The following is a 25,518-nucleotide window of genomic DNA, read 5'->3' as shown; positions in this document are numbered from 1 at the left end:
GTCCTCTCTGCAATCCCCCCCCCCTCCCCGCGCAGTCCTCTGCAATATCCCCGAACAATTTTCAGATATTGGCGCTATAACTTTCACAAAGACCAAATAATATTCACCAATTTGTACTTATTTTTACCAAAGATATGTAGCAGTATAAATTTTGGCCAAAATTTATAAAGAAACATTACAAATTTGCTAAATTTTATAACAGAAAAATTCAATTTTTGTAAAGAATTTTATGTGAGAGTGCTGAAAATTGGTCAGGTTATTAAGGGGGTTTAAGTGGCCAGTAGTCAAGTGGTTAATGAGTTTTAGCGAACGCCATAGAATACCCAATTTTTTTTTTGTAAAAGATACTGTTGCACCCACCGAGTAGGCATCATTCGGATATTGTGTTTTTTTTTTCAGCCGGTGATTTCCTCACTTGTAAAAGCCATCGCAGCAGCCGTTTAGCCGCTTGGTAGCTTTTACAAGTGGCGGGAGGGTGATGTACCCTGCCGCCCTCTGGTGCTTCTACGATCTCTCCTGTGTGACCGGAGAGCCGAAGAATGGATCCGCTGGCGGCAGTTTACCATAGAGCTGGTTGGGGATCAGATGGCTGAAAACAATTAGGTAGATTCACGTACAGAGGACTAACTTTAGGTTGGCCTAGCCTAGTGTTTTTAGGCTACACCGCCGTAAATTAGCTAGGCTAGTAGTGATTTTCAAACCACTTACCTGCTAATCTACGGCGGCGTAGCCTAAACCGAACGGGCGTAAGGGCGCCTAATTCAAATTACTAGGAGGGGGGCGTGTAGTATGGAAATGAGGCTTGACCTCACGTTTTTTGACGTTTTTGCGTACTGCGCATGCGCGCCTACATTTCCCAGGGCGCATTGCGGCTAAGTACGCCGTACGGGCCTATTGATTTCGACTAGGACGTAAATCCCAATTCGCGGACGACTTGCGCAAACGACGTAAAAACTTCGAACCTCGCGGCGGGAACGGCGGCCATACTTAACATTGTTATTCCACCTCATAGGTGGAATAACTTTAGGCGGCTTATCCCTTACGGAAACAACGTAATGCGACGGTGTAGGCCTAGTGTACGTTCGTGAATCGGCGTATCCCCTCATTTACATAATCTACGCCGGCCGCAATGGAAGCGCCATCTAGCGGCCAACAGAAACATTGCAAGCTAAGATAGGCCGGCTTGCGCCGTTCTATCTTAGCTTTGTTTAAGTGTATCTCTGTTTGAGAATACACTTAAACAAACGCCGGCGTAGATTCTGAGTTAGGCCGGCTTATCTACTGTAAGCCGGCCTAACTTTTTGTGAATCTACCTATATGTAACTGATAAGAGTGCATAAATATCAGTCCGGAATAGAACATTTAAGAGAAGCTGATTGTAGGGATTCTTTTTCTGGATTCACATTCTATATCGGGGGGGGGGGGGGGGTCTCCAAACTGCGGCCCGGGGACCAGATGCGCCTCTGTGCTTGCTTTTATTCGGCCTTTTGGGCACCATTTTATCCACCGATACCAACAATGGGGACATAATCCATCTCCAGTGACACCAATGATGGGGCACATTTCGTCCTAATAACATCACTAATGGCGCCCAGTCACACCAATGACAGGGCACTATTCCTCCCACAGACACCAATGATGGGGCACTATTCCTCCAATGTACACCAGTGATGTGGCACTATTCGTCCTAATGACATCAATAATGGCGCCCAGTCACACCAATGACGGGGCACTATTCCTCCCACTGACACCAATGATGGGGCACAATTACTCCCACTGAAACAAACGTTGGGGCATTATTATTTTTTTCACGGACGTCGGGACCTTTTCTACCCCCTAAAGTTTGAGGGACAGTAAACTGTCTCCAAACTTTCTAAACTTTGTTTAGAAAGTTTGGATCCCCCTGATCTATATTGATCTTTCTTTATATCTGCTCCTCTCTCTATCAGTTTTCTGTGCTCCTTTAGGTGGACACACACTGCCCTCTAGAGTCAGAAGACAAGAAATACATCCCATTCACAGGAAAGCAAGAGGGATAAGGGTGCTCTGTGAGTTCTGGTCTCTCTATAAAAAAAAAATGCCTGGCTGACCCTTTAGTCTTTAGTGCTTTCTGTGTTACTGATCAGGGGTTCATACCCACAAAGAGTGTAAGTGGTATTAACCACTTGAAGACCAGGCCTTTTCTGACACTTTTTTTGTTTACAAGTTTAAATGTGTATTTTTGTGCTTGAAAATTACTTGTATTCCCCAAACATTTTTATATATATATATATATATATATATATATATATATATATATATATATATATATATATATATATATATATATATATATATATATATACATATATACATACATACATACATACATACATACATACATACAGTACAGTACAGACCAAAAGTTTGGACACACCTTCTCAATCAAAGAGTTTTCTTTATTTTCATGCCTATGAAAATTGTAGATTCACACTGAAGGCATGAAAACTATGAAGTAACACATGTGGAATTATACATAACAAAAAAGTGTGAAACAACTGAAAATATATTTCATATTCTAGGTTCTTCCACCTTTTGCAGCAGACACATCTCTAGAACTGTTAAGAGGAGACGGTGTGAATCCGGCCTTCATGGTAGAATATCTGCTAGGAAACCACTGCTAAAGAAAGGCAACAAGCAGAAGAGACTTGTTTTGGGATAAAGTACACAAGGGATGGACATTAGACCAGTGGAAATCTGTGCTTTGGTCTGATGAGTCCAAACTTGAGATCTTTGGTTCCAACCCCCGTGTCTTTGTGCGACGCAGAAAAGGTGAACGGATGGACTCTACATGCCTGGTTCCCACCGTGAAGCATGGCGGAGGAGGTGTAATGGTGTGGGGGTGCTTTGCTGGTGACACTGTTGGGGGTTTATTCAAAATTGAAGGCATACTGAACCAGCATGGCTACCACAGCATCTTGCAGCGGCATGCTATTCCATCCGGTTTGCGTTTAGTTGGACCATCATTTATTTTTCATCAGGACAATGACCCCAAACACACCTCCAGGCGGGGGAAGGGCTATTTGACCAAGAAGGAGAGTGATGGGGTGCTGCGCCAGGTGACTCCCTCTTGAAGCTTATCAAGAGAATGCCAAGAGTGTGCCAAGCAGTAATCAAAGCAAAAGGTGGCTACTTTGAAGAACCTAGAATATGAAATATATTTTCAGTTGTTTCACACTTTTTTGTTATGTAGAATTCCACATGTGTTACTTCATAGTTTTCATGCCTTCAGTGTGAATCTACAATTTTCATAGTCATGAAAATAAAGAAAACTCTTTGAATGAGAAGGTGTGTCCAAACTTTTGGTCTGTACTGTATATGTATATATAATTCATTCATTCATTTTGTAGAGACCCTAGGCAATAGAATGGTGATCTTTGCAATTTTTGTGTTGTGTTTTGAATAATATGAAAAATGATGTTACGCCGAGTAAATAGATACCCAACATGTCATGCTTCAAAATTGCGCACGCTCCTGGAATGGCGACAAACTGCGGTGCTTACAAAATCTCCATAGGTAGCGTCCTAAACGCCTTTACAGGTTACATGTTTAGAGTTGCAGAGGAGGTCTAGGTCTAGAGTTATTGCTCTCACTCTAACGTTCACGGCAATTCCTCACATGTGTAGCGTGAACACCATTTAGGTACGCGTGCGCGACTTGCAGATGCGTTCATTTCTGGGTGCAAACACGCAGGGATGGGGGTGCTTTAATTGTCAGGTTTTTTTTTTCCCTTTTATTTATAAATGTTTTTATTTTTACATTGTCATGAAAAAATAAAATATATATATATATATATATATATATATATATATATATATATATATATATATATATATAATATATATATATATATATATATATATATATATATATATATATATATATATATATATATATATATATATATATATATATATATATATATATATATATATATATATATATATATATATATATATATATATTTTTTTATTCCTTTTGCAAGAAATGTAAACATCCCTTGTAATAGAAATAAGGATGACAGGTCCTCTTTATGAAGAGATCTGGGATTAAAAAAAAAACAAAAAACGGAAAATCTCTTCTTTTATCTTTTTTTAAAAAACACTGTGCACCGGAAATTACATCAGGACTTCGCTCTGGTCCTCCAAGGCCATAAAGGTGATCAAAGCAGATCTACTCTCTGATCGCCCGCGTGATCAGCCTGTGGCACCGCCGGATTGTTTCTTGGGCAAGCCTAGGGAAACCATAATTCTGGGAAACACTGGCAAGCAGCAGGGGGGGGGGACGTTCCAGCGGCTCCTGAGCCTATCTGATCGCTTCTGCCATAATCCCGGTAAACCGCTAGTGGCGAAGGTAAGGTTTAAAAAAAAAAAAAAAAAAAAAATAATTATCCTTTTAATTTGTTCCGTTCCATTTGTTTAGGTGCAACTATCGTTTTTGGATAATTCGTAACTTCGGATAAATTCGTATTCGTCACTTCCACTAACAGCCACATTTTGAAAGAAAAAATTCCAATTCCTATAATTTAATATTTATTTAGTTATTCTTTAGAATTTTCGCATTGCGATCATAATGAATGGACCAAGGGGGAAAAAAAAACAAAAAAACGAACGAAACAAAAATGAACAATTTTTTTCGGCAGTGCACATGTCTAATATCTAATGAAATCATGTAATACACTTGCTTGCCTGTTGCTGAACACCCTGTTCCTGTTTCCGTTCCTGGCAGAGATCTTCCTCCAGCAGTGTCACTTCCTGCGGCAGGCTGGCCACTGTGAGAAGGCGGTGTCCTTGTTCCAGGCGCTCATTGACTTCACCTTCTATAAGCCAGACAGCGTGAAGGACATGACCACCAAGGGGCAGGTAAGTACACGCTGTATAGTGATGCATTGTTCTGTTGTCTTTATTATGTCTTGGATTTGTCCTTTACTACCTCCCGCCCACCGTATAGACAAATGATGGCCGGCGGGATGCTCTGTTGTTTTGGGACGATGTCATATGATGTCGCCTCCCTTTCACTATGCTTGCGGAAGCTCCGCAGCGTCGCGATCGTGGGCATGCTGTCATGTCCCTAGGACACAAAGCGACCCCCGATCTCTGTGAAGAGCCAATGACGCAGCTATGTGATCAGCTGTGTCCAATCACATGTAAACAAGGAAATGCCAGTTACTGGCTCTCCTCGTCTCACACTGACAGAGTGTGAGGCGAGGAGCGCCAATCAGCGGAATTTCCTAACGGGAGACATGTATGGGTAATTGGGGCACTGATCATCAGCGCAGCCCCAAATTCTTCCGGGGTTAAAGTGGATTTTGTCAGAAAATTCTCCTTCACTGATAGGTAATAATATGAAGCACTGATGGGCTACAGCCGCGGTTTGCAGGCGGTATTAACGCGGTGTCCCATTGATTTCAATGGGAAGGAGCGGTATACACACCGCTCCTTCACCGCTCCAAAGATGCTGCTTGCAGGGGATTTTTTTTCCTCCCGCCAGCGCATCGCCTCAGTGTGGAAGCCCTCAGGCTTTCACATTGAGAATACTGGGGCAGGATTATTTCAGACGTTATTTATGCGCTATTTTTAGCGCTAAAATGCCTGAAATACTCCTCAGTGTGAAAGGGGACTAAGTGAGAAAAGTCGGACGATCTGTGGCCCGATTTTTTCAGGATCGTGTGTACGGGCCATTAGGCCGCGGTTTTACACCTGTGCGGCTGCGGGTTCGCGCCTGGGGTCCGATGCGTGTCTGTTCACCGGGTCAGATGCGATTGAGGTCTGAATTTGTTGCCTGAATTCTCACCAGAACTGGACCCAAACACGCAAAATCCACTCCGTGACTGCCTCGGACCTGTGTGAACCGACACCATTGAGACCCCGTCACACTTGCATGTCATGAGAATTGGATGCGAAGAAAAATCCACATACGTAAACAACGCCTTAAATCGCCCTGCACCTCGCTAATAAGAGACTCCATTCTGCTGACACGCGGCGATTATAATGAACATCTTGTCTGGAGATGATTGCAAAGCTGTGGACGGGCTTCACTCTCCTCTTGTATATAAATATCGGTAATATTTAAATTGAAAAATAATCCCAGATGAGTTTAGCGACAGCTTGAAAAGAGGCGATTCTGTGCCGGGGCCGACTGGCGAGCAAATATTCCAAAGCGTTTAATTAGAGACTGAGGAGCTGCATTGCCAGGATGACCCCGGAGGGCCCCGTCTGGTCTTTATTAATCCTGAAGTACAGAGGAGAGATGAGGAGAGAGCTGAAGAACACCAGAGAGATTTGTTATACATTATGGGGTAGATGCGCGTAACTTTGTGCAGGGCGTAACGCATCCTATTTACGTTACGCCTCCACAACATTTACAGACAAGTGCCCTATTCTCAAAAGAAAGTTGCGGCGGCGTAGCGTAAATAGGCCGGTGTAAGCCCGCCTAATTCAAATTGTGAAGAGGTGGGCGTGTGTTATTTTAAATTAACCATAACCCGACGTGATTGACGGATTTGAAGGATTTTTCCTTGCTTCCTGTGAGCTCTGCAGGACAGGAAATGGCGTGAAATCTCCCCAATGAGTTTTTAACCATTTCCTATACAAAACAAACATTTGGCTGTAGATCGCAATTACATTATATCTAGCAACTGTATTAGATTTTTTATTTTTTTTGCCAGGACAGATCGTTCTTTTTCTTAATGAGAACAAACCGTGTTTTTTTTGTCTATTGTGCGCAATTCATTTTATGAAAGGTTCTTCCATTGACATGATCATTATCTTAAATGACCGCTATATGTCCAACACAAGTCTTGGTTCAAGTTTACAGTAACTCATGTCGCCTCTCTACCTCCAGTCTGCTCACCACACAATGAGTCTGCCATTTCTTCATCCATTGAGCAGGATGGAGACTCGGGAAGCTCAACCAGGAAATTGTGGAAGTTTCCTTCCCAGCTAGGCAGTGTGGGCAGAGCCCCCATTGGAAATCGTAGAGCCCCGTACAGCCTACCTGGCAGGACCCCCCGTCCCTGAAGAGAGGCATACCTCTCAGCATTCTGTGAATATTGCAGAGTATGCAACCTTCTGCAGTTCCCGGGAAATTCTCCCATCGTAATGCATTGGTAATTGTGCTGTGAAGCGGGAGTTTTAGGCTGAGGTCGGGGGGTTTTCTTTTTCTAGCAAGGTCTGATAGGTTCATGCTGGCAAGTGAAAAGCGATGGAGCCTCTGAGACATGGTGATTGCATATTGAAGCATGAGGGTTAGGCTAAGGTCCAGTGGGAGCATGAGGGTTAGGCTAAGGTCCAGGGGGAGCATGAGGGTTAGGCTAAGGTCCGGGGGGAGCATGAGGGTTAGGCTAAGGTCCGGGGGGAGCATGAGGGTTAGGCTAAGGTCCGGGGGGAGCATGAGGGTTAGGCTAAGGTCCGGGGGGAGCATGAGGGTTAGGCTAAGGTCCGGGGGGAGCATGAGGGTTAGGCTAAGGTCCGGGGGGAGCATGAGGGTTAGGCTAAGGTCCGGGGGGGAGCATGAGGGTTAGGCTAAGGTCCAGGGGGAGCATGAGGGTTAGGCTAAGGTCCGGGGGGAGCATGAGGGTTAGGCTAAGGTCCAGGGGGAGCATGGATGGGGGTTGGGCTAAGGTCCGGGGGGAGCATGAGGGTTAGGCTAAGGTCCGGGGGGAGCATGAGGGTTAGGCTAAGGTCCGGGGGAGCATGAGGGTTAGGCTAAGGTCCGGGGGGAGCATGAGGGTTAGGCTAAGGTCCGGGGGGAGCATGAGGGTTAGGCTAAGGTCCGGGGGGAGCATGAGGGTTAGGCTAAGGTCCGGGGGGAGCATGAGGGTTAGGCTAAGGTCCGGGGGGAGCATGAGGGTTAGGCTAAGGTCCGGGGGGAGCATGAGGGTTAGGCTAAGGTCCGGGGGGAGCATGAGGGTTAGGCTATGGTCCGGGGGGAGCATGAGGGTTAGGCTATGGTCCGGGGGGAGCATGAGGGTTAGGCTATGGTCCGGGGGGAGCATGAGGGTTAGGCTATGGTCCGGGGGGAGCATGAGGGTTAGGCTAAGGTCCAGGGGGGGGGCATGAGGGTTGGGCTATAAGGTCCAGGGGGGGGGGCATGAGGGTTAGGCTTAGGTCCAGGGGGGGGGGCATGAGGGTTAGGCTTAGGTCCAGGGGGGGGGCATGAGGGTTAGGCTAAGGTCCAGGGGGGGGGGGCATGAGAGTTAGACTAAGGTCCAGGGGGGGGCATGAGGTTTAGGCTAAGGTCCAGGAGGGGGGGCATGAGGGTTAGGCTAAGGTCAGGGGGTGGGCATGGGGGTTAGGCTAAGGCCAGGAGGAGCATGGGGGTTAGGTGGTGGGTCTGAATAGCTCTCACTCATTCCATAGTGCTGTACAGAGAGTTTCTGCACCAGATGAGCTTACACTCCAACATCTCCACCACATTCACACATAATTCTCTGGGTAACCCCCAGCTTTAGTGATCCCCCACTCAGTAGCAACCCTCAGCTTTGCAAACCAGAGGATCAGCAGATCTTTTTCTCTGCCCAGGCCCCACTCACCTCCTGCTATATTTCTCCCTTCTCCCACACTGCTCACCACATGTGACATTGCTGGTTTCTCCTGCTCCAGTCCCCCAGCTCTGCTGATCCTCTGTCCTCTCTCTCCTGTCACCACTCACCTTCTGCTGTAGTGTTCCCATGCTGCTCCAGTCCGGACCCCGCTCATTTTCCTGCTGCTCCACGCTGCACACCACATGTGACGCCTGCACCAGACACTTCCAGAATTTATACACATGAACCGGAAGTGACTGCTGATGGCGTCTTTCTGGTTTGCTTGTTGGTTTCCCAGTGCATCCTGGGATATCGCATACCTCCAAGACAAAGCGAAGCTAACGCTCTGGTGAACTGGAGCTGAGAGACATTGATCTAGAGCAGGGGTCTCCAAACTGCGTCCTGAGGGCCAGTTGTGGCCCTTTGCTAGCCTTTATGCGGCCCTTGGGGCACTATTCCTCCAACTGATATGAGGCACTATTCCTTCCACTGACACAAGAGGGCACCATTTCTTCTACTGATATCAATGATGGGATACTATTCCACCTACTGATAGGATTCCTACTCCTCCTCCTACTGACCACCAACCCTGAGGCCACATTTAATCTCACCGGTGCTGGACCCGGGACATTTTCTGCCCCCGCTGGCCACAATCCGGCCCTCCTAAAGTCTGAAAGACAATAACGTGGCCCATTGTTTGAAAAGTTTGGAGACCCCTGATCTAGAGCAGTGGTCTCCAAACTGTGATCGGGGGGCTGGATGCGGCCCATTGCTTGCCTTTTAACAGGCCCATGAGGTACTATGCCCCCCCCCACTGACACTGATGATGGGGCACTATTCCTCCCACTGACACGAATGATGGGGCACCCTTCCCCCTACTGACACTGATAATGGGGCACTACCCCCCACTGACACTGGGGCACTACCCCCCCCCCCCCATTGACACAGATGATGGGGCACTAAAGTTTGGAGCCCCTTGATGTAGAGCACTGAGGTGATGAGAACTGTGTCTCTTTTTCCTTTTTCTTTTTTTCTTTTAGGTGGAGTTTTTTGAGCCATTTTGGGACAGCGGTGAACCTCGATTTGGAGAAAAGGGGGCAAAGGGTTGGAGCTCATGGATGCGCCAGCAAGAGAAAGGAGGCTGGGTGGATAACTTGGGTAATCTTGCTTTACCTTTCTAGTAGATGGAATTTCTTGTTTTGGTCTTCAGGACTTTCTAACATGTCTTGCTGTCCCGTTATCTGCACATGTGCAGCCAATTAACCACTTAAGGACCGCCTCCTGTAGATATACGTCGGGAGAATGGCACGGCTGGGCACAAGCACGTACCTGTACGTCCTCTTTAAGTGCCCAGCCATGGGTCGTGGGCGCGCGCCCGCGACCCGGTCCGAAACTCCGTGACCGCGGTACCCGATCGCCGCTGGAGTCCCGCGATCGGTCCCCGGAGCTGAAGAACGGAGAGAGCTGTGTGCAAACACAGCTTCCCCGTTCTTCACTGTGGCAGCTTTATTGATCCCGTGTTCCCTAATATAGGGAAACAAGATCAATGATGTCACACGTCCAGCCCCGCCCCCCTACAGTTAGAAACACAGATGAGGTCATACTTAACCCCTTCAGCTTCCCTAGTGGTTGACTCCCAAACTGCAATTGTCATTTTCACAGTAAACAATGCATTTTTTATACATTTTTTGCTGTGAAAATGACAATGGTCCCAAAAATGTGTCAAAATTGTCCAAAGTGTCCGCCATAATGTCGCAGTCATGAAAAAAAAAAACACTGATCGCCGCCATTAGTAGTTAAAAAAAAAAAATATATAATAAAAATGCAATAAAACTATCCCCTATTTTGTAAACGCTATAAATTTTGCGCAAACCAATCGATGAACACTTATTGCGATTTTTTTTTTTTTACCAAAAATAGGTAGAAGAATACGTATCGGCCTAAACTTAGGAAAAAATGTTTTTTATATATTTTTGGGGGATATTTTATTATAGCAAAAAGTAAAACATATTTTTTTCTAAATTGTTGCTCTATTTTTGTTTATAGCGCAAAAAATAAAAACCGCAGAGGTCCCCAGATCATTTTGTACCTTCGCTCAGCAGATCCCCCAGCTCATTGGTGCCCTCGGTCAAATGGACACCTAATGGACCACCTGTGGGCGGTCGTGTAAACGATAATGGTGGTCTCCGCGGCGGATTCGCCGCGAGATCGCCGTTATCGGTGGCGGGAGAGGGGGCCCCCCGCTCTCCCGCGCCCTCCGCCGCTTACCGTAGCCGTCGGTATCGGCGGAGAGGATCGCGACCGTTCGCTAGCTGAGCGGGGACGAGACTGAAGGAAAAATCTCCTTCGCCCGTCCCCATAGCTCTGCTGGGCGGAAGTGACGTCAAAACGTCAGTCCCGCCCAGCCTCTTAAAGAAACATTTTTTTTTTTTTTGTCATTTGAAAAAATGACATTTCCAAATTTTTTCTTTTTTTTTTTTTGCATTTAAGCCTAAATATGAGATCTGAGGTCTTTTTGACCCCAGATCTCATATTTAAGAGGACCTGTCATGCTTTTTTCTATTACAAGAAGTGTTAAAAATTGTAAAATAAATAAAAATGCGAAAACCCCAAAATGTTTTTTTTTTTTTAAAGCGCCCCGTCCCGACGAGCTCGCGCGCAGAAGCGAACGCATACGCGAGTAGCGTCCGCATATGAAAACGGTGTTCAAATCACACAAGTGAGGTATCGCCGCGATCGTTCGAGCGAAAGCAATAATTCTAGCCCTAGACCTCCTCTGTAGCTCAAAAAATGCAACCTATAGAATTTTTTAAACGTCGCCTATCAAGATTTTTAAGGGTAAAAGTTTGACGCCATGCCACGAGCGGGCGCAATTTTTAAGCGTGACATGTTGGGTATCATTTTACTCGGCGTAACATTATCTTTCACAATATGTAAAAAAATTGGGCCAAATTTTAATTCAAAAAAATGATTTTTTTCCAAAAAAAGTGCGCTTGTAAGACCGCTGCGCAAATACGGTGTGACAAAAAGTATTGCAATGACCACTATTTTATTCTCTAGGGTGTTAGAAAAAAAATATATAATGTTTGGGGGTTTTAAGTAATTTTCTAGCAGAAAAAACTGTTTTAGTCTTACAAACACCAAATCTGAAAAACACCCAAGGTCTGGAAGTGGTTAAAGTGGAACTCCTCTTGTGTGTTTTCAGGGTTGGAGGAAGAGGAGGACGTGGAGGAGGAGCTCGATATAAAAGACAAGAGTCTTCCCCGTCCTAAGATCTGGCTGGACATGGAGAGTTTGCGGGAGGCGCGACATTTCTTACCATGGCGTGCGGACCCAGATAAGCAGACAGAGGAAGACTGCGAGGATCCCGAGAGACAGGTGAGAGGTTACAGACCCCCTTCCAGTCATCGGGTAAAATACTTGGTTTAACCACTTCAACTGTAGAAGATTTACTCCCCCTTCATGACCAGGCCATTTTTTTGCGATGTGGCACTGCGTTACTTTAACCACTTAACCCCCCGGACCATATTGCTGGTCAAAGACCAGAGCACTTTTTGCGATTCGGCACTGCGTCGCTTTAACTGACAATTGCGCAGTCCTGCGGCGTGGCTCCCAAACAAAATTGGCGTCCTTTTTTTCCTCCCACAAATTTTCTTTTGGTGGTATTTGATCACCTCTGCGGTTTTTAGTTTTTGCACTATAAACAAAAATAGAGCAACAATTTTGAAAATAATTAATATTTTTAACTTTTTGCTATAATAAATATCCCCAAAAATATATAAAAAAAACATTTTTTTTTCCTCAGTTTAGGCCGATACGTATTCTTCTACATATTTTTCGTAAAAAAAAAATCGCAATAAGCGTTTGGTTTGCGCAAAAGTTATAGCGTTTACAAAATAGGGGGCATTTTTATTATTATTTTTTTTACTAGTAATGGCGGCGATCAGGAACGTTTTTTTTTTTTTTTTTTTTTTTTCGGTACTGCGACATTATGGCGGACACTTTTGACACATTTTTGGGACCACTGGCATTTTTATAGCGATCAGTGCTATAAAAATGCATTGGATTACTATAAAAATGCCACTGGCAGTGAAGGGGTTAACACTAGGGGGCGGGCAAGGGGTTAAGTATGTCCCTGGGTGTCTTCTAACTGTAGGGGGGGTGGCCTCACTAGGGGAAACGACTGATCGCTGTTCATACATTGTATGAACAGACAGTCAGGCATTTCTCCACCTGACAGCTCCCGGTCCCCGCTCTGTAACGAGCGATCGCGCCTGCCGTATAGCTAAAGGCTCTCGCGCAGGAGAGCCGACCTGCTGCCGTATAACTGCGGTGGCTAATCGGCAAGCAGTTAACTCACAACTGTGCGGCCTTGCGACGCTGTGCCCAAATAATTTTTAGTTTTTTTCACCTTAAAGGTGTTGTAAAGACAAAAATATTTTCCTCTTAAATTAAAGTCTGACAGTAGCTGATAAAGTAAAAAGTAATGTTTTGCATTATAACTAGTTTGATACCTGTTGAAATCGAGCTGTTTTATTCACCTCCTTCACTCCTGAATCGTTATTCTCACTGACTTCCTGGTTTGCGGTGCGCATTCATTCTTGCTACATCACGGCCTAATGGGAACTACAGTTCCCATTAGGCTTAGCCTCCATGCCTGTGAGGGATAAGAGAGCATCTTCATGCAGGGCTGTAGTCATAGGGAGGGGGTGAGCACATTCTGCTTTCCACCATGCAAAACAGCTCAGATGCTGGTGGAAAGCAAGAAGAGGAGAGACAGGAAATGGCATTTTTAAACCTGGATTACTGTATTTTGGAGGTCAAAAGGAAAAACGAGGTAAGTGATACTTAAATGCTCTAGCTTACAGCAATCAATTGATCTAATAAAAAACAAACCTTTAGTGTTCCTTTAATGCATAGATTGCATTTTACTGCATATAGGCTGCATTCACACCTGAGCGTTTTGTCGCCTGAAGCGCGACGCTCAAAAACGCTAAAATACATTACTGTCTATGGAGATGGTTCACATCTCCACTCCAAAACGCCTGAAGCTCAAACAAGTTCCGGACCCTTTTTTGTCGCGCGAATCGCGCGGTTTGGGCGTTTTTGAGCGTTTCTATTTCCCATAGAAAGTAATGGAAACGCTGTGTGAATGCAGCCTTAAAGCAGTAATACAATACTTTTGATGAGAATAGAGCATATGGGCAGATTCAGGTAGAGAGAGAGAGAGAGAGACTTGTAAAGAGCAACACATGCGAACTGAATCGCCTCTGGGCGCTGTATCCATTTCATGGGTAAGGAACCCCTTGACCTCAGAAGAGATGGGTTTTAATCTTTCTCCTGAAGGCCAAGTGTTCCGACTCCAGTCGGATGGTGGTTGGTAGTGCATTCCACAGGCGAGGTCCCTGGACTGCAAATCTTCGATCTCCTTTGGACTTGTATCTGGCCTTGGGTATCTGGAGGAGGTTTTGATTGATGGATCGCAGAATGCGATTGGGGTTATGGGCTTTTATTTTTTCGCATAGATATTGGGGGGCGTTGCCTTGAATACACTTATGTATTAGGCAGAGTGCCTTGAAAGTGATTCTGTCTTTTACCGGCAACCAATGAAGGGATCTCGGTGAAGGTGAGATTGATTCCCAGGGTTTTTTTCCAGTCACTAGTCGAGCGGCCGTATTTTGAACGACTTGCAGACGAGTGATTTGGTATTTGGGGAGTCCTAGATAGAGGGCATTTGCGTAGTCCAGTCTGCAGTTGATAAGTGTCCCCACCACGACTGCAATGTCCTCTTTCGGGATAAAGGGCGTGAGTCTGCGTAGTAGGCGCAGCAGATGGTGGGATCCGCTGACCACTGACCCTATTTGTGCATCCATTGTCATGTAGGTATCGAACATGACTCCGAGACTTTTGACTTTGGTGCTAGGGGTGATAGTTTTACCCAGAATGGGTGGGGGGGTCCAGGTTGACGCGGGGCGATTTTTCCGGTTAGCGTGAAACAGGAGAAGTTCTGTTTTCGAACCATTGAGTTTAAGATAACTGTTTGTCATCCAGTTATCTATTAGAGTGAGGCATTTCTCTAGTCCAAGAGAATGATCCTTTTTGTTGCAGATGCGGAAATACAGTTGTGTGTCGTCTGCATAGGAGTGGTAAAGTAACTTCTGGTTACTGATGATTTCAAAGAGAGGGCGAAGATAGATATTAAACAATACGGGCGATAAGGGAGATCCCTGAGGGACTCCGCATGACACCGTACGTTTTTCAGAAGTGAAAGACCCCAGTTTCACTATTTGTGATCGGTTTTCCAAGAAGGAGAACCAGGGTAAAACACATTCAACGGTCCGGCTACTTCAGCTAGCCTAGCCAGTAGTAGTCCGTGGTCTACAGTGTCAAAAGCCGCGCTTAGGTCCAGCAGTAGCAGGAGACAAGATTCTCCTTCGTCTGCGGCCTCTAGAGCATCATCCCATATTTTAAGCAGCGCCGTTTCTGTTCCGTGACCCGGACGGAAGCCTGATTGAAACGGATCAAGTAATTTATGGGTGTCTAAATGCAGTTGCAGCTGTTGTACAACTACTTTCTCCATTACCTTGGAGAAGACATTTAGAGCGGTTATGGGCCTCCGGTTGTTTGGGTCTTTGGGGTCGAGGGTAGTTTTTTTTTTAGAATTGGTTTTATTGTACCTTGTTTTAGCAAGGTGGGCACCATGCCCTCCTCGAATGATTGGTTAATGAGCTGCGTGATAGCTGGTGCCAGTATATCGGCACTTTCTTTCAGTAGTTTAGTGGGGATGATATCATTGGGTGCTGTGCTATTACGCAGAGTCCCGATGATGTTTTTAGTGGCATCGATGGAAATGGGTTTTAAAGTGAATTTTGGTGGTTGCGACGGATTTATGTGGGTACAAATGCGGCGGCGTAACGTATCGTCAATACGTTACACCGCCGCAAGTTTTCATCGCAAGTGCCATTTAAATTAGGCGCGCTCCCGTGCCGGACGTACTTCGCCTGCTCCGTTTTGAAATTCCCGCCGTGCTTTGCGCGAAGTGACGTAATTTTTTTGAACGGCGACGTGTGTAACGTACTTTCGTATTTCCGGACGTCTTGCGCAAAAAAATAATAATTTGAAATTCAACGAGGGAAAGACGGCCATACTTTAACATGGCTTGTCTAAAGTTAAGCCATGTAAAAGCAGGCTGAACTTTGTGACGGGAAAAAATTTACTAGCGACGACGTAACGAACGCGAAAACCGTTGTGGATCGCCGTAAAAGCTCATTTGCATACCCGACGCAGGAAAACGACGCAAACTCCACCCAGCGGCGGCCGAAGTATTGCATCCTAAGATCCGACGGTGTAAGTCCATTGCACCTGTCGGATCTTAGGGCTATCTACGCGTAACTGATTCAATGAATCGGCCGCATATATACTCTCAGAGATACGACGGCGTATCTCGTCCGTGAATCTGGCCCTATCTGTCTGTGTTCCTGTAGGGATCTTTGTCTGGATTCTGCTTACAGCCGTTTCCTGTTCCAGGTTCTCTTCGATGACCTCGGACCGTCTATGTTCAGGATCACCAGCCCGGCATTGAAGTTCCAGTTGATGATTTCCTTCCTGCAGTTCCTCGGTGTCCCCTGCGGCTCTCGGCCCCCTGCGGCTTGTCTCTACCTCGCCCTGGATGAGCTCTCCCTCTTTGACCACGTGCCGGCCGGTGAGAGGTTGGTGACTTCATTGGAGGCCCCTCTGGCCGGGGTCAGTACAGTCGGTCATCTCAACACGATAAGCAGAGGGAGGCAGCAGATAGGCCACTGTAAGGAAGGTGAGCGCTTCATACAGAACGTCTTCCAATCCGCAATGTCCTTGTTCCAGGGACAAGAGAAGATGACGCTGTGTGTCTGCTGGCTGCAATACGAAATCTCCAAGGTAATGGAACCTGAAATTGACAGATATCACTCATTTCTTTATAAGATGATTGGGGGATGTAAGGAAAAGCAAAATAGGATTCTAAAATACCGTGTTTATCGGCATGTGACGCGCACCTTCATTTTAGAGGGAAGTATCATGAAAGAAAAACAGCGCTCCACCCGAAAATGGAGCTTCCGCTTTTCGGAACCCTCCCCTTAACCCCCCCCCCCTCCGGTGTCACATTTGGCACCTTTCAGGGGGGAGTGTATTTGCACCCACTTCCAGGAATACGGTACTGCGGCAGTCACGCCTCTACCCGCAGCGCCCGCTGTCTTCTGGGAAACGCACTCTTCCGGGGAGAGAGCGGGGACCATTGACGGCACGGCGCGCTACTCGCGCATGGGCAGTAGGGAACCGGGCAGTGAAGCCGCAACACTTCACTTCCCGATTCCCTAACGGAGGATGGCGGCGGGTGCAGCCGATGGACGAGTGATTGCTCATCCTCGGCTGACGTCATCGTGGGCGCGCTGGACAGGTAAGTGTCCCATTTTTTTTTTTTAAAGTCAGCAGCTGCCGTATTTGTAGCTGCTTGCTTTTAAAAAAAAGAATTTGGCGGAACCTCCCACTTTAAATTTTAAATAAAGAACTTTAAAGCAAAATAAGGGTCAGTGCCCATCAATGTAGCCTGATCAATGCCCATCTTCAGCTTCACAATTGCCCATCAATGCAGCTTGATCAATGCTCATCTGCAGCCTCCCCATTGCCATGAATGCAGCTTGATTAATGCCCATCTGTAGCCTCACAATTTAAATGAAACAAAATCAGATTTCAAATAAGAAACAAAATCTGATTTAACCACTTCCGGACCGCCGCATGTACATATACGTCGGCAGAATGGCACGGACAGGCACATCAACGTACCTGTACGTCCCTGCCTAGACGTGGGTCGGGGTCCGATCGGGACCCCCCCCCACCCCCGTACATGCGCCGGTTCCCATGGCTTCAGGAGCGATCCGGGACGAGGGCGTGGCTATTCGTTTCTAGCCGCCCCCTCGCGATCGCTCCCCGGAGCTGAAGAACGGGGAGAGCCGTATGTAAACACGGCTTCACTGTGCTTCACTGTGGCGGCTGCATCGATCGAGTGATCCTACAGCCACACCCCCCCTACAGTTGTAAACACACACTAGGTGAACCCTAACTCCTACAGCGCCCCCTGTGGTTAACTCCCAAACGGCAACTGTCATTTTCACAATAAACAATGCAATTTAAATGCATTTTTTGCTGTGAAAATGACAATGGTCCCAAAAATGTGTCAAAATTGTCCGAAGTGTCCGCCATAATGTCGCAGTCACGAAAAAAATCGCTGATCGCCGCCAATAGTAGTAAAAAAAAAAAAAATAATAATAAAACTATCCCCTATTTTGTAAACGCTATAAATTTTGCGCAAACCAATCAATAAACGCTTATTGCGATTTATTTTTTTACCAAAAATAGGTAGAATACGTATCGGACTAAACTGAGGAAAAAAAATGTATATATTTTTTTGGGGGATATTTATTATAGCAAAAAGTAAAAAATATTGAATTTTTTTTTCAAAATTGTCGCTCTATTTTTGTTTATAGCGCAAAAAATAATAACCGCAAAGGTGATCAAATACCAACCAAAAGAAAGCTCTATTTGTGGGGAAAAAAGGACGCCAATTTTGTTTGGGAGCCACGTCGCACGACCGCGCAATTGTCTGTTAAAACGACGCAGTGCCGAATTGTAAAAACCCCTTGGGTCATTTAGCAGCATATTGGTCCGGTCCTGAAGAGGTTAAAAAAAAAAAAAAACTAAAACATTTTTTTTTTTTTAATCGTGTTTTTTATCCACTCTGGTACATATTCATGCCAAGCTTGCTCGTGTTTTTTCCATCAGCCTGTATATGACTGCTGGGTGACGCGTTTCGTTCTTTGCTGTTCCAGGTTGTCCAGTGTATTGGAACACAGAGGAAGAAGCAGCTTAAATCCCAGGGGAAGAGGAGTAGGAGACTTGCCAAAAATCTGCTGAAAGAGCCATGGAACCGGAACAGCCTGGCGCTGTGGAAGGAATACGCCCTCCTGGAGTGGCTGCTGGGGAACACTGAGGAGGCCAGGAAGGTGTTCGATGCGGCCATCAGCCTGGCGGGAGGCAAAGGGTTAAAGGACCAAGAACTCTGCAACCTCTGTCTACTGTATGCAGAGCTGGAAGGGGGGGTATTGGACCCTTTGGAGGGGGGTGGGGGGTCTCGAGCGGTTCATATCCTGGCCAGCCTAGCAGAAAGTTCCCTTTACAAACCCTATAATGGACCTACTCAGTCTATTACCATTTTGAAAGCCCGAAAAACCTACGAGCGCGTTCTGCAGGACAGCTTGAGTTCGCCGCCCTCTGCGTCGCTGGTCACCTTAACGGGGTGTTATGCACTTTTCCAATACCTCACTGTCAGCATGGAGGCTGCCGCTGCAGTGTTCAGGCAGGTCACTGGCTCGCTGTCGCCCCCTGCAGCTGGGTGTGGAGAATCGCAGGACTCGTACAGCCCTCTGCAGGCCGTGAAGCTGATGCAAATTCACTTGTTCACACATCACATTAAGGTTGGCGTGTGCCCGCGGGCGCCTCTCAGGGACGCGTTGTTGGATGCTTTACGGCTGTATCCCAACAACGTCGCCTTGTGGAACTCCTACATCCGGACTGAGAGCAGGTCTCACAATATCAGCAAAGCCAGGAGGTTCGTCGATGGGGTCAGGAGGACGTCGGATGCCCTGGAGCCATATCTGTTCGCCATTCGGGCGGAGCAAGATAGGAAAAAGCTGCAGGAATCTGTTCAAAGGTAGTCCAGACCATATTCCTCCTCCTTCCTCCTTCCTTCTTCCTCCTTCCTCTTCTTCCTCCTTCTTCCTTCCTCTTCTTCTTCCTCCTTCTTCCTCTTCTTCTTCCTCTTCCTTTTTTTTTCAATCATTCTGATCCTGCTCTGGTATATTGAATGAATCTGCTGTACTGGAGGGAGACATGACTTGCTGAAGAGAAGAAGACATTGATCATCGCTAGCGGCTATAGCAGCTGAATCTGGCAGGCTGGTTGTACTCGAGTTGATCGATTGATCAACTTGATAAATTCAGCCTGCCCAGGAGTGGCCCATCCATTAAAGGGGTTGTAAAGGTACAATTTTTTTTTCCCCCTAAATAGCTTCCTTTACCTTAGTGCAGTCCTCCTTCACTTACCTCATCCTTCCATTTTGCTTTTAAATGTCCTTATTTCTTCAGAGAAATCCTCACTTCCTGTTCTTCTGTCTGTAACTCCACACAGTAATGCGAGGCTTTCTCCCTGGTGTGGAGTGTCGTGCTCGCCCCCTCCCTTGGACAACAGGAGAGTCAGGACCCTCTCTACGTTGCAGATAGAGAAATGAGCTGTGTGTTAGTGGGCGTCCTGACTCTCCTGCTCGCCCCCTCAAGAGGCTTTCTCCACACCTCTAATAATAATAAGTGTAATGCAAAAAAAGTTTCAATAAAAAAAAAAAAGCATGAGGGGGGACAGCTGGGCCTGTAAGGGGCTCTGGGGACCGTCAGGCCCCTTACAGGTGTAATGCAAAAAAAAGAGAGGCGGCCAGCCGGGCCCCTGGGGTCCATTGGCCCCTTACAGGTGTAATGCCTGTACCCCCCTGATGGCGACCCTGGCGTCCACACAAATTCCTGTCCGAATTGCATGAGGTTTCCCCCACTGCTTGTGTGTGTGTGTGTGTGTGTGTGTGTGTGTGTGTGTATATAGAAGGGTAAAAGCGCCATCTAATGGGCAGTTTAAAGAAAAAAGTTAGAATTCGCAGTACATATCTGGCCACATGCAAAATAATCTACATGGGTGTCCTGGTTCGTCGATGATGGCAAATCAGGGCCGCTAGGGGGAGAAGTTCCAGGACCCCGTGGGTGTAGGGTGGAAGTGATGTCAGCTTGGGGGCGGGACCGCCTCTACATCCCCCTCCTCCGTCCCTGTGAGCACCTCCAACGGCCCTGATTTGCCATCATCCACGGACCAGGACACCTATGTAGATTATTTGGCAAGTGGCCTCGTATGTACTTTGAGTTCTACATTTTTTTTTTTTTAACTGCAGAGAGCGAGCTATAGAGAGCGAGCTACAGAGAGAGAGCGAGCTAGAGAGAGAGAGCGAGCTACAGAGAGAGAGAGCGAGCTACAGAGAGAGAGAGCGAGCTACAGAGAGAGAGCGAGCTACAGAGAGAGAGCGAGCTACAGAGAGAGAGCGAGCTACAGAGAGAGAGCGAGCTACAGAGAGAGAGCGAGCTACAGAGAGAGAGCGAGCTAGAGAGAGCTATAGAGAGAGAGAGCTATAGAGAGCGAGCGAGAGAGCTATAGAGAGCTATAGAGAGAGAGCGAGAGAGCTATACTATATGTATATACACGCACGCGCGCGCGTTCGGGGAAATCCCATGCGATTCGGACAGGGATCGCACAGCATTCCTGTTCAGCTCACGTGCCATTCTTTGCAGTGTCGCCTGCGGGCATTTATTTTGTATTTGCACAAATCGCACTGCAAAGTATCCGGAGCATTTGGGCGAGTACTGATACTCTCGCAAATGCTTGGCACCGGCATCGATGCATCCCTACATAAAATGAAAGGTGAAACCTGATTGGCAGATATTGGAAACAATGTTGGTTTTGTGGTCCTTCTTTCTTCTTCTTTCATGGCTGTTTTAGATTATAGTCTGTAAAAACCCGTCCCTTTTGTCAGACTTTCAGATATTATGTTTTCAATATTAATGGATAATGGGTCAAAAAAAAGTGCCAATCCTCCCGTTGATGAATGAAATGCATTTTGGGAACACACAGGGCTGTGCGACTTGAGTCTGTCTGTGTTTTGCAGGGTGGACGTGAGAGAGGCGCACACACTATTCCCAGAGACTGGCTTGTCCAATCGCATCAAGGCCTTGTTTGAGCACTGTGTGGTCACGGAGCGGGGGTCCCGATGTGTGCTGCTCTGGAGGATGTACCTGCACTTCACGGTGAGTTGTCCCTGGACCCCTCTACTTCTCTAGGTGCCATACGTGTATTATTTAAAGCCGGGGGCAGCAAATAAAGTGGATCTTCACTGTATCTAACTTTCGAGGGGTCAGGTAAGTAAAACAGGGGTTCGGGGGGGGGGGGGGTGTACCGTCGGATGTTTTTTCACCTTAATGCATAGGATGTATTAAGGTGAAAAAACATTTACCTTTACAACCCCTTTAAGAATAAATTGCCTTTTTTTAAACTTTACATATTAACTAAAATTATACACCACACTTTTTTAAAGTACTTAACCGATTATTCGAAACAATAATCGGCCAACTAATCGATTATGAAAATAATCGTTCGTTGCAGCCCTACTCTGACTTATAGACTGCTTGGGCCAGATTCACAAAGAGATACGACGGTGTATCTACAGATACACCATCGTATCTCTGACTTAAACTGGTCCTATCTATGCGCCTGATTCATAGAATCAGTTACGCATAGATCGGGCTAAGATCTGACAGTGTTACACTGTCGGATCTTTTTTTTCAATTTAAAAATGGCGCCGGGGGCGTTCCCGCTGATTTACGATAAATAATATGTAAATCAGCGAGATACGCAAATTCACGAACGTACGCGGACCCGTCGCAGTGTTCTTGCATCGTTTCCGTAGCGGTTTTCCGTCGTATACTTACCCCTTCTTTTATCAGGCACAGCCAATGTTAAGTATAGCCGACGTTCCCGCGTCGAATTTAAATTTTTTAACGTTGTTTGCGTAAGTCGTTCTCGAATACGGACGGACGTCGTTTACGTAAGCGTCGCAATCACTGACGTCCTAGTGACGTCAGTGGGAGCAATGCACCCTGGGAAATTTCGCGGACGGCGCCTGCGCATTTAAATCGGCGCGGGAACGCGCCTGATTTAAATAGTACACTCCCCTAGCCGCGGAATTTGAATTCCGCCGGGGGATTTAGGATCCGCCGTCGCAAGTTTGGAGGTAAGTTGTTTGTGAATTAGCCACTTGCCTCCTAAACTTGCGGGAGCGGATCTTAATTCACGTAGATCGAGCGGATCTATAGATCCGCTGCGCTACGTGAATCTGGCCCCTTGTTTTTTATTTATTTTTTGCATTGCAGGTTTCTTTGGGACATGGTGACAGGGGACGAGGTCTCTTCTACAAAGCAATACAGAGCTGCCCATGGGCTAAGGTAAGAAACTGTGTAAAACCACCAAGCCCCATAACACCCCCCCCCCGGAACCCCCCCCCCCCCACCTTCCCTTCCTTCACCCACCATATCGAAAACATCAGTGGTGCTGCTAACACAGACCAGCAGTTTTTGGTGAACACTGTTGATACCCTGTCCCAGTGACTTCAGGAAATAATTAAATCAATTTAATGACCACAAAAAATAAATAAAAATAAATTGGTGCAAAAACTGTACAGTAATGTGAATAACGCAAAGCTCAAACACTCTATAAGTCCATATGGTATCTTATGGGAGTTAATATGTCATAAATAGGGATGAGCTCCGGCATGTTCGCACAGCCCACGTGCAGAGCCCGCCAGGAAGTCTGCACGGCGCTCAGGGCTGCTGTTAGAAATTTCGGGGCCCCATACAGCCTACCTGGCAGGCCCTCCTTAAATACCGTATTTATCGGGGTATTGCGCGCACCCCTAAAGTGGACCCGCATTCCTGTGGAAAAAAGATTTTTGTACTTACAGTTTTGGTGTCTTGCGCGGCGTCCATCGTCTGGTTCGGGTGTCCTCTTCGTCGGGTCCGGCGTCCTTCTGCGGCGTCCTCCCCGCTCGTTTCCCGCGCTGAGTTTGAATACTGCGCCGGCATATACCGAGCGCAGTACACTCGTGTATAGTCGGGCAGGCTCGGCTACTCTCGCGCTCACGTCCTGTACGTAAGCGCGAGAGGAGCCGAGACTGCCCGACTATACACGAGTGTACTGCGCTCGGTATATGCCGGCGCAGTATTCAAACTCGGCGCGGGTATCGGCGTATATCGCACACCTGCGATTTTGCCCTGATTTTCAGGGCAAAAAAGTGCGCGGTATACGCCGATAAATACGGTATATCAAAACAACATTTTCACAATAAATATACTAAAATCATTCTTGGCGGACACAAAGATAACAGAAAAGCTGTGGGAATTGGCCCTTTTTTTTTTATTATTGTTTTTTTACATTTTTTGAACAAAAACATTTTATAATTTTAAAAAGTTGAAATGTTTTTTAAAATGATTTTATTTAAAAAATTTCCAATTTTTTTTTTTTTTTTAACAAGGGATTAAAACAATACAGGGTTATTTTTTTTTTTAACGGGACAGGGAAGCCGACAGTTGTCTGTGTCTCTCCCTGCAGCAGCTGAAAGTTGGCGGGAGGAAGTGATACCGGTTTTCAGCTGCTGCAGAGTCACACAGGGCATCCTGTAATTGCCCTTCCTTCTCTCTGGTGTTTTGGCCCCCCCCCCCTCCCCTGTGTGCCTGGGGCCCCCTACAGGAGGACTGGTGGTCCCCCCCCCCATCAGCGGCCCTGACCACAGGCAAGGGAGACATTTCCCGATCTCTGCAGCCGAGCACCGGGAATATGTCTCCCTGCCTGTGATTAGTGCAGCGCCGTGCCGACTTCATGGCGGGCTCTGCACGTGCACTGTGCGAACACGCCGGAGCTCATCCCTAGTCGTGAATTGAGAATTCCATAAAGGAGTGGTGAGGAAAAGTAATGCGCTAGATCCAGAGAGGAGATCGTGTTCCTTGTGATGTCAATGTTGAGTGGAAAAAAACAACAATGCCGCCACCACCGGTTGTGTGAAGGCTTACCAGAGAGAAGGGACTCAAATGGGCCTACGCTCAAGGCTTGTGGTGCAAACACCAATCCATGAGACCTCTACGCCTGTATTTCAGATCTGAGTGGAAGATGATCCCTTTGTCTAGTACAGGAATAAGCAATTAGCGGACCACCAGCTGTTGCAAAACTACAAGTACCATCATGCTTCTGGGTGTCATGGCTGTCAGAGCCTTGCTATGTCTCATGGGACTTGTAGTTCTGCAACAGCTGGAGGTCCGCTAATTGCATATCCCTGACTCTAGTAGGTGGCTCAGAGCGACAGCCAACAGATATGGCCAAGCTTCACATTACTGCCTGACCACGCCGGGCCCCTCGTGAATACTACCATTTTTGTACCAATTTTTTATTTATTTTTTGTTGTCATTCACATCATATACACAGTATACGATTTTGTAGCAGTAAAAAGTTCCTTTGTATTGTGCGCGTGCCTTTCCTTGTTTTCTGCGCATGCTTTCCATGTATTTTGAGCATTCGTTGCATGCTTTTCTTGAATTTTTGAGCATGGTTTTCTTGCTACTGGTCCTTTTCAGGTGTTATACGTTCTTCCTTCTCCCCCCCCCCCCCAGGTGCTCTACATGGATGCCGTGGAGTATTTTCCTGAGCAGTTGCAGGAGATTGTTGATCTGATGACAGAAAAAGAGCTGAGAATTCGCCTTCCTCTGGAAGAGCTGGACTTACTATTAGAAGATTAATTATCCATGCGTGTTGCAGCAAAAATCCCTTTTTACAATAACTTTATATAGAGCAAAAGTATCCTATTTATATAAAAATAAATCTACCCGGGTTGTTGTGATTCAGCAGCTTGGTATATGGAATATGTTTGTGTCTCGTATATTTCTTCGTAACTCTTATTCCCTAATCTCTAGGGCTGTTGCTGATTAAAATTTTCCTGTTTGATTAATCAATTTTTTTAAATCGATTAATTATAACGCACATACATTTTTCGGATCACCACTATATATATATATATATATATATATAGTGCCCACTGTAATATCCAGACATCCCCCCCCCCCACTGTAATAGCCACAGACGTTCCCCCCCCCCCCCCCACTGTAATAGCCACAGACGTCTCCCCCCCCCCCCACTGTAATATCCACAGACGTCTCCCCCCCCCCCCACTGTAATATCCACAGATGTCCCCCCCCCCCCCACTGTAATATCCACAGATGTCCCCCCCCCCCCCCCAC

The 25,518-nt window shown here is 46.5% G+C and overlaps 1 protein-coding gene across 1 annotated transcript in view; it reads left to right on the top strand.

The window, feature by feature from the left end:
- The window catches only part of NRDE2 (NRDE-2, necessary for RNA interference, domain containing), a 40,002-nt gene extending 14,857 nt beyond the window's left edge, over nt 1–25,145 (top strand). The window contains exons 6-13 of the mRNA XM_040333168.1: nt 4,704–4,901; nt 9,604–9,721; nt 11,769–11,941; nt 16,091–16,477; nt 18,424–19,304; nt 21,348–21,486; nt 22,609–22,680; nt 24,895–25,145. Coding sequence (XP_040189102.1) covers nt 4,704–4,901; nt 9,604–9,721; nt 11,769–11,941; nt 16,091–16,477; nt 18,424–19,304; nt 21,348–21,486; nt 22,609–22,680; nt 24,895–25,020 — 2,094 coding nt within the window. The 3' untranslated portion in view covers nt 25,021–25,145. The remainder of the gene's footprint in view (nt 1–4,703; nt 4,902–9,603; nt 9,722–11,768; nt 11,942–16,090; nt 16,478–18,423; nt 19,305–21,347; nt 21,487–22,608; nt 22,681–24,894) is intronic.
- The last annotated feature ends 373 nt before the right edge of the window (nt 25,146–25,518 follow it).

Source organism: Rana temporaria, chromosome 13 (assembly GCF_905171775.1).
Source record: "Rana temporaria chromosome 13, aRanTem1.1, whole genome shotgun sequence".
Taxonomy (NCBI): Eukaryota; Metazoa; Chordata; class Amphibia; order Anura; family Ranidae; genus Rana; species Rana temporaria.
This window is presented reverse-complemented; position numbering and strand designations above follow the sequence as displayed.